The 8,402-nt window shown below is 34.2% G+C and overlaps 2 protein-coding genes across 2 annotated transcripts; both read left to right on the forward strand.

The window, feature by feature from the left end:
• The first annotated feature begins 211 nt into the window (after positions 1–211).
• LOC112092465 lies at positions 212–1,050 on the forward strand. The gene is made up of 4 exons (XM_024168715.1): positions 212–490; positions 579–680; positions 762–851; positions 970–1,050. The coding sequence occupies exons 1-3, from the start codon at positions 212–214 to the stop codon at positions 849–851; spliced, it is 471 nt and encodes a 156-aa protein (XP_024024483.1). The 3' UTR covers positions 970–1,050.
• Positions 1,051–3,130: 2,080 nt separating this feature from the next.
• Positions 3,131–7,317, forward strand: LOC21384271 (probable metal-nicotianamine transporter YSL7). The gene is made up of 6 exons (XM_024168714.1): positions 3,131–3,524; positions 4,402–4,565; positions 4,688–4,785; positions 5,031–5,165; positions 5,359–5,548; positions 6,154–7,317. Exons 1-6 carry the CDS (start codon positions 3,131–3,133, stop codon positions 7,315–7,317), a joined length of 2,145 nt encoding a protein of 714 aa, XP_024024482.1.
• The last annotated feature ends 1,085 nt before the right edge of the window (positions 7,318–8,402 follow it).

Genomic DNA, 8,402 nt, shown 5'->3' on the forward strand with positions numbered 1-8,402 from the left:
GAAACTGAAATATATGATAATTAGATTAAAATTTGTATGAAATTTGTTTTATGATAATTATGTGATAATTAAAAAATTAGATAAAATTTTTAATTAGGATTATATTAATAATAGAATAATTAAATAAATTAATGATAAATACTTATTATAAAATAATTTGTGTTAATTTTCATAAAATTTGATAAAACTTTATAAATTCTTCGTAGTTGAGATGTCTGTGGACAAGAGTTGGATACATTTAAGGAACCGGTTGTCTGATGAGTACTGGGATGGTTTGTGTACTTTTATTGAGGTTGGAAAGAATTATGCAAATTCACTCGGGGGTATTAGTTGTCCGTGTATGAAGTGTAGAAATCATGAGATGTTTCCACCCGAAACAGTGAAAGCGCACATACATCGATGGGGTTTTGATACAAGTTACACCACATGGATTCACCATGATGAAGTACATGCTGCTGCAGTTATCAATGAACCTGTTGACGAGAAGAAAGTAAGTATTTGTTAATAATTTATTCAATATAAATGTTAATGTGGTAATTGATTACATTATATTCATATACATTTAAACTACTATACAGTCTACTACAATGACTCAACAGCCGATGTCCGTCATCGATAATAAGGGGGACATGCATCGTCGTAGGGATACTTGGGTTAATCCCCAAGCTGAGCAAATTTTTGTAAGTATACTCGTAATATTTAATTATATTTTTTTATTTAAATCGCATTATGTATTTAATTATTTTTTATAATATTTGTAGCATCAGATGAAGGGAGAAAGAGAAACGCAGATCCAGACGCAGTCTGCCATAGATAATTGGGGGGACATGCATCGTAGCGGGGCCTCTTAGGTTAATCCCCAAGCAGAACAGACTTTTGTAAATATTTTTATTTTTCATCTTAAATTTTTTTATTCTGAAATAGTGATTTTATAACACGTATAAATAATTATAATGTCTTATTATGAAGAACACCTTGGAGGAGGAGAGACAAACGCAGAGAATACAGTCTATTTCAAGCTCGACTAGACCCGTCTTTAATGAGCATGGGGTTTTAGAGCAAGTTCTTAGCATGCGTAGAGAACACAACATAGGACTGGGTCCGACGCTCTCGCAAAAGTATTACTCCGGAGCTTCTTCGTCATCTGCTGGTGCATACTCGGACGCAACATCATCGGCTCAACCTGACCCACATTTGCGTCGTTATTTAGAAAAATCGTATCGGCAACAAGTTAAGATTTATGAGAATCAGGTGAAGGTGTTAGAGTTGATGGTTAAATTGCAGCCCAACATCCAATTACCTACGATTGATCGTCCAAAATCAGTTGACCTAGACGCTCCTCTGACTCCTTCAGATGATGACGGTCCTGATGATGATTCAGATGCTGGCGATGCTGCAACTTAGACGATTAGTTCCGTTATATGTATTTTTTTATTTTTCACTTTATTTAGACTTCTATATTTTTTTTGAACATTATATATGCACTTCATGTAGTATTTATAATATATTTTATAAATTTATTTAGATTTACTGTTTTTAATATTAATTTATATTTCACTTTTAATGTATCTTAATAAATTCTATTCAGTATGTAACATAATAATATTTAATTAAAAATATTAAAAATTAATTTCAATTTTTTGCGATGACTCTTTTAGACTTTTCGTCGCAAAAAAAAAGATTATTTGCTTGCGACGACAATTTGAAATGTCGTTGCAAACAATAGATTATATCACTAGAAATTTGTAACAACGTATTAGCGACAATTGTGGTCGCAAATACATTTACGACGACACTATGTCGTCACAATGTCGTCGCAAATAACGTTTTTGTGACGAATTATTTGCGACGACAGTCGTCGTAAATATATTCCAATTATTTTATAGTTTTAAATAGTTGTTATTAAAAATTTAGGAAAAAATATTATAGTTCACACATATCAATAGTTATTAAAAGTATTATTCTTTATTATACAAGTGAAATACATGCTTTTTATTTATTTATTTCTATTTTATCAAACATTATATTCAAAATAATAAATATCTCCTACAAACATTTAAGAATAAATACATATATTAGTAAATGAAAAGTGTTAAAGCGATTAAAGTAATCAAAATAAGAGAATCAAATTACTAAAGAGAAAAAAAAAATAATGAAGACATTAAAAAAAAAAAAAAAAAAAACTAAAATTAAAGTGGTTTGACGAGTACAGGCTTCTCGTGACGATAACGATTGTTCCAACGAGAGAGAGGGAGGAGATTGATGGAGGGAGAGGACAATATAGAGAGAAAAAGGGTTTGAGATGAAAGAAGAAGAAAAATAAATAAAGAGAGAATGGGTTTTTGATTTATGTAAGGATAATTTTGATATCTTCTACTATGGTAAATATAATTTACAAATATTTTACTATTTACTAACTCACCTTAAAGATTATGCTATTAATTTTTAATGATACCTCTAATTATGGTATTTCCCCTTTCTTTAGTTATTATCTCTCATCTCTGGATGATAAACTCTCTTTTACAAATTTAAAACGGAATTAAAAAAAAAATCATCCCCATTTTGTTCTTTCTCATTTATGTAATGTACACATTAATTTTTTTTTTTTTAAAACTCACTTAATCAAGGCAAATTCTCTCTCTTTCTATCTGATCTCTCTGGCAAATTCTCTTTTAGGACTTATCTAAATAAAAAGCGTTTTTTTTTTTTGGGGTGGGAAAATCACCCCAATAGTCCTTTTTTTTATGACCAAGAAGAGATTTGCTTCCTTTTTATTATTGTTAATTCAAACAAACAAATAGTCATGCTTAATTGACTATATATAGTATCCACTCACCGTAAAAAAATGAAAAAAAAAAAAACTTGGTATACTCTACGGATAAATACATCCGCAAGTATCGCATTGTTTACAAGTTTGAATGACTTTCGCATTCACTTAAAAATCACTGTACTCTTTTCTCCACTCACGTTTTCTCCAATTAGAGAAGTACACGTGTCACACAAATGGATTCCGACTTAAAATTTAACTCCACAAGAATATCACATTCACATTTCACCACCTATTTAAAAGGGTCTTTATCTCTCGCATAATTATTATTCATATTTTTTTCACGTACGTAAAGTGAAAACAATGGATCAGAGAAACCCTAGGGACTTAGAAACCAACGGAAGCGATGAAGATGTGGAGGCCCACCATGGCCGACGTCAGATCATCCATAAGGCCATGGGAGAGGAAGCCTTCGTGGACACGGCCGTGCCGCCGTGGACGAAGCAGATAACGGTGAGATCAATGGTGACGAGCCTCGTGCTGAGTGTCGTCTTCAACTTCATCGTCTGCAAACTCAACCTCACCACCGGAGTTATTCCGTCGCTCAACGTCGCCGCGGGGCTGTTGGGATTCGCGGTGGTGAAGGGATACACCGCCGTGCTCGACAAGGCTGGTCTCTTGAAACAGCCCTTCACTCGCCAAGAGAATACTGTTATCCAGACTTGCGTTGTCGCTTCCTCCGGAATCGCCTTTAGCAGTATGTCACTACTTTTCTTTCCTTTTTTTTCTTTTTCTCAAACATAAAACTTACTATGGGCCAGTTTGGTAGTAGTGTTGTAAATTTTAAAAAATTGTTATTAGCTGTGTGAAAAAAAAACAGCTGTTATAAAAAATAGCTGAGTGTTTGGTCAACTGTAATTATACAATTATTAATTTTAGAGGTATTATGGATATTATGAAAGTTTCATTAATTATACTTCAATGTGATTGCCGCACAATCTAAAAGTCAAAATTGCCTGCCTTTGGACTGCTTCCGATTTTGACCATAAATTCTTCAAAAATTGTTTAAGAATCACTTTTTATAGTTTTTACTAAACACAAATTTTACCTGTAGATGGTTAGAGAATTAATTTTGGGCTCCAAAAATCACTACTAAACATACCATATGCTATCTTATGCATATATATTATTTTGATTAAAGTTTATTATTATCTGTTGTAAGGATGTGCATCTTCAGATAAAAGGAAAAATTGTGTTTCTTTGTATAATATTGTTATTTTGTATCGTATGCCTCTGATTTTACTCATTTAGATTTATTATTATTAGTTTTTGGTTTGATGATTGAGATTTGAGCTGTTTCTTGTATAATGAGCGCAACTGAAGTAAACAAATTCTGGTCTTATAATGTCCATTAACGATTTGTAATGAGTACTTATACCGTACTTTAAACTCTAAATTCTACATTCAATTAAACGTATTTATTATTATTATTTTATATCATCACCACCACCATAATTATCACTATTGCAATCAACTTTGTCATAAATATTTATTTATTTTTCTGAAAGCCATAATTTGTGTACTTAATTATAGTTTGAATATATAATGTCGATATGTTATATGAAAATATATAGGTGGCACTGCAAGTTATTTACTGGGAATGAGTGCGAACATAGCGGCTCAAGGAGAAGAAGGAAACACTCCAATCAACGTCAAGCAACTGTCTCTTGGCTGGATGATTGGATATCTCTTTGTTGTTAGCTTTGTAGGCTTATTCTCTATTGTGCCCCTTAGAAAGGTAAAGGAACAAAAATAAAAAATAAAAATATTGATTTATAGATCGTTTCGACCATATGATTAATTAATTTCCATATTTCGACTATTATTAGTGTTTAATTTTTCTTGTAATTTTCAATATAGATGATGATCATGAAGTACAAGTTAACATATCCAAGTGGAACCGCTACTGCATACCTCATCAATAGCTTTCACACGCCTAAAGGAGCTAAGCTTGCAAAGTAAGCAATATATCATTATTATTCTTTGTTTTCCAATCGCCAAATAATAATAATAATAATAATAATAATAATAATAATAGTAATAAAAGGTCCCTCATAGATGCAAGTTTTATACTATGGAGGGACCAAAATTAAGAAAAAGTGAGACTCTTAAACGTCATTTTGCAAGTTGTTGCCTTATATATATATATATGACCAGCATAAATTCTAATGCACATCTATAACAAATATTATATATGCTGCAGGAAACAAGTTTCAGCTCTCTTCAAAGCGTTCGGTTTTAGTTTTGTGTCTGCGTTTTTCCAGTGGTTCTTCGCTGCGGCTGACGGCTGTGGATTTTCCAATTTCCCAACTTTCGGTCTCCAAGCTTACGCACAGAGGCATAACTCTTACTAACTACTTTTTTTTTGTTTTTTGTTATGCTTATGAATGACAATCCTAACACATCTATAATTTCTTTATTTGGCAGGTTCTACTATGATTTTTCAATGACATATGTACTACTTTTTTTTTGTTTTTTGTTATGCTTATGAATGACAATCCTAACACATGTATAATTTCTTTATTTGGCAGGTTCTACTATGATTTTTCAATGACATATGTTGGTGTTGGCATGATTTGCCCTTATATGGTAAATATATCTCTGCTTATTGGAGCTGTCTTGTCCTGGGGAATCATGTGGCCTTTAATTGAACAAAAGAAAGGTGACTGGTACAGTGCTGAATTATCTCCCAGCAGTCTTCATGGCATCCAAGGTTATAGGGTAAATTTCCTTCTCTACTTCTCTTCTATATATATATATATGTGTGTGTGTATATATATACACACATATTCATCTCTTATAATTTAGCTCAAATGATTTGTTATCCGTGCTAATTGACATATCAGCCACCTTTAATAAGATCATCTAAAAGTCTCAATTAATAGTATTTTAAACAATTAAGGATAGAATACGCACTTCTTAATAAAATAAAAATAAAAACCATATATCAAAGAAGTATATTATATATATGTTTTACGAGAAAGAGGCTAGTGTTACTCTCTTTTTTGTCACTTTATATATTCATTGTTTTTGACACTTGGATTCTATTAACACGATATGTTATTATTTAAATAGAAAATGAGATAGTGAAGTCTACGTGTTAAACAATGAATTCAAAAAGTAACAAAAAGAGTGATGCTAACATTTTTCATGTTTTACAACTAGTCAGAAATCCTGTTAATTAAACAAACTCTTGATTGGTGGGTATATTTGGTTTGTGGTTCGCTACAGTATTTTTTTTCACAAAAAATACACGTAAACCGAAAAAATTTTAAATCATAATTCTGAATACATGAACTAAACGTCCACTTATATTTTCATGGCAGGTTTTCATTGCGATCGCCATGATGCTTGGAGATGGCATATTCCACGTCGCGTATATGCTATGCAAGACAGGATACAGCCTAGTAAAACACCAATTAAACAAGAAATCACTAGAGTCACCCTCAAGCACCAACTCCGACATAAGCAGTACTACTTCAACTCCCTCCTCCCCCTGCGCCTCTCCCGCCGCCAGAGCCCTACTCGAAAACTACGATGAGAAGCGGCGAACCGACTACTTCCTCAAGGACCAAATCCCCACGTGGGCCGCCATCATCGGCTACATTACCCTCGCCATCTTATCCACCATTACCGTCCCCTTCATCTTCCCTCAGCTCATCTGGCACCACGTCCTCGTCGCCTACCTAATGGCGCCCGTCCTCGCCTTCTGCAACGCCTACGGCTGCGGCCTCACCGACTGGTCCCTCGCCTCCAACTACGGTAAGTTCGCCATCATCCTCTTCAGCGCCTGGGTCGGTCTCGACAACGGCGGCATCGTCGCTGGCCTTGCTTCCTGTGGAGTCATGATGAGCATCGTCTCCACCGCCTCCGACCTCATGCAGGACTTCAAAACCGGATACCTAACTCTATCTTCTCCTCGCGCCATGTTCTTCAGCCAAGTCATCGGCACCGCCATCGGATGTCTCGTCTCGCCGTTAGTCTTCTGGTTCTTCTACAAGGCCTACAACGTCGGAGAGCCTGGAAGCTCGTACCCGGCGCCGTACGGACTGATGTATCGCGGCATTGCCCTCCTCGGCGTCGAAGGACTCTCATCGTTTCCCAAAAACTGCTTCTCGCTCTGCATCGCTTTCTTTGCATTTGCGGTCGCTTTGAACTTGGCGCGCGAGCTGCTGCAGCGGTTCGAGACCAAGCACAAGATTTACAGGTTCGTCCCCAGTGCGATGTGCATGGCGATTCCGTTTTATCTTGGCGGGTACTTCGCCATTGACATGTGCTTGGGGAGCTTCATTCTCTTTGCGTGGCGAAGGTTGAACCAGAGAAAGGCCGACGAGTTAGCGCCGGCGGTTGCGTCGGGGCTCATCTGCGGCGAGTCGTTGTGGGGAATTCCGGCCGCGATTCTCTCCCTCGCCGGTGTCAATGCGCCCATCTGCATGAAGTTCCTCTCTGCTTCGGTCAACAACAAGGTTGATGGCTTCTTAAATGGCTAAAATGGGGAATTTATTTTCTATATGTACATATTTCATAGCTAGTTTATTTTTTTTATTTGTTTTTCCTTCGCGAATAATGTCTATACTAGAGATAAATTTTTTAATTTTTTTTAAATTAAAATTTTATTTTAGCTTCACTTGATTATACTTTTTGGAATTTTTTATGTTACATTTGGATGGTGATTTCCTAAATGTCCGGATTATTAAAGGTAGGCGTGAATATACTTTTAATTATTGTTAAACGGCTGTCTCCACTCTCCAACTACATATACGGTGTATCTTAGAATTCGGATTTCATCAAGATCTCGTGATATGTATATTTTTTTTAATTTGAAAATAATTCTTGTGATATTATTATGAGGCTGAATGAATACATCAATCAACTAATGGGATTAATTAGGACGCTTCAAAATTTAAAAAAAGTAAAATGTAATAAAAATATAGGGAAATATTAACAATAGTACAAGATAAAACTATTCAATGATACAAGGATCACTCGGAGCTCGGACTTCAACATATATAACATTCAAACCTACTTATTTATGGAATAAAGTGCCCCTCACCATCATACTTAACATTAAGAAATTTCCTTATAATTTGTGGTAATTTACGACTATTTATATAATTTGCTAATTTAATAGTGAAATTTTCTCTTAAAAAAATTGGACAGCATAGGTGGTTGCATGTTTCGGATCATCTAAACTCTTTTTTGGGGTCAACTATAATAACTTCTCCTCTCTTTTCAAAACCAACAGTCAACCGCTAGAGAGTTTGTAATTAAAAGATAAAAAAAAGGTGAAAAGGACAAAATTAGGCGCATTTGATATTGTTGTCAAAATAGTTTTATATTGAATAGAAAAATAAAAATGTGATTTTTTTTTAGAATCCAAAAGATTTCTAAAACTGCGTTTAATTGTTTTTTAGAGAAAATGTTGCAAATAGCATATTTTAGATTTGCTATTAAAGTTTGAGATTTATAGCATATTTTTTTAGTATTGGTAAATATAACATATCTTCACTTTTCATTTTAAAACATGCCATTTCTAAATTTTTCTATGCTTGGAGAGTTTTCATTTTTTTTTTTT

The sequence above is a fragment of the Morus notabilis genome, unplaced genomic scaffold (assembly GCF_000414095.1).
Source record: "Morus notabilis unplaced genomic scaffold, ASM41409v2 Scaffold981, whole genome shotgun sequence".
Taxonomy (NCBI): domain Eukaryota; kingdom Viridiplantae; phylum Streptophyta; class Magnoliopsida; order Rosales; family Moraceae; genus Morus; species Morus notabilis.

What these genes read in the sequence shown, in the direction of transcription:
- LOC112092465 (XM_024168715.1), top strand. Translation starts at nt 212, where the DNA reads ATGTCTGTGGACAAGAGTTGGATACATTTAAGGAACCGGTTGTCTGAT. An exon ending in AACCTGTTGACGAGAAGAAA is followed by an intron (nt 491 to 578) that starts GTAAGTATTTGT and finishes ACTACTATACAG; the next exon opens with TCTACTACAATGACTCAACA. An exon ending in CCCAAGCTGAGCAAATTTTT is followed by an intron (nt 681 to 761) that starts GTAAGTATACTC and finishes TAATATTTGTAG; the next exon opens with CATCAGATGAAGGGAGAAAG.
- LOC21384271 (XM_024168714.1), top strand. Translation starts at nt 3,131, where the DNA reads ATGGATCAGAGAAACCCTAGGGACTTAGAAACCAACGGAAGCGATGAA. An exon ending in CTATTGTGCCCCTTAGAAAG is followed by an intron (nt 4,566 to 4,687) that starts GTAAAGGAACAA and finishes TTTTCAATATAG; the next exon opens with ATGATGATCATGAAGTACAA. An exon ending in CTCCAAGCTTACGCACAGAG is followed by an intron (nt 5,166 to 5,358) that starts GCATAACTCTTA and finishes TTTATTTGGCAG; the next exon opens with GTTCTACTATGATTTTTCAA.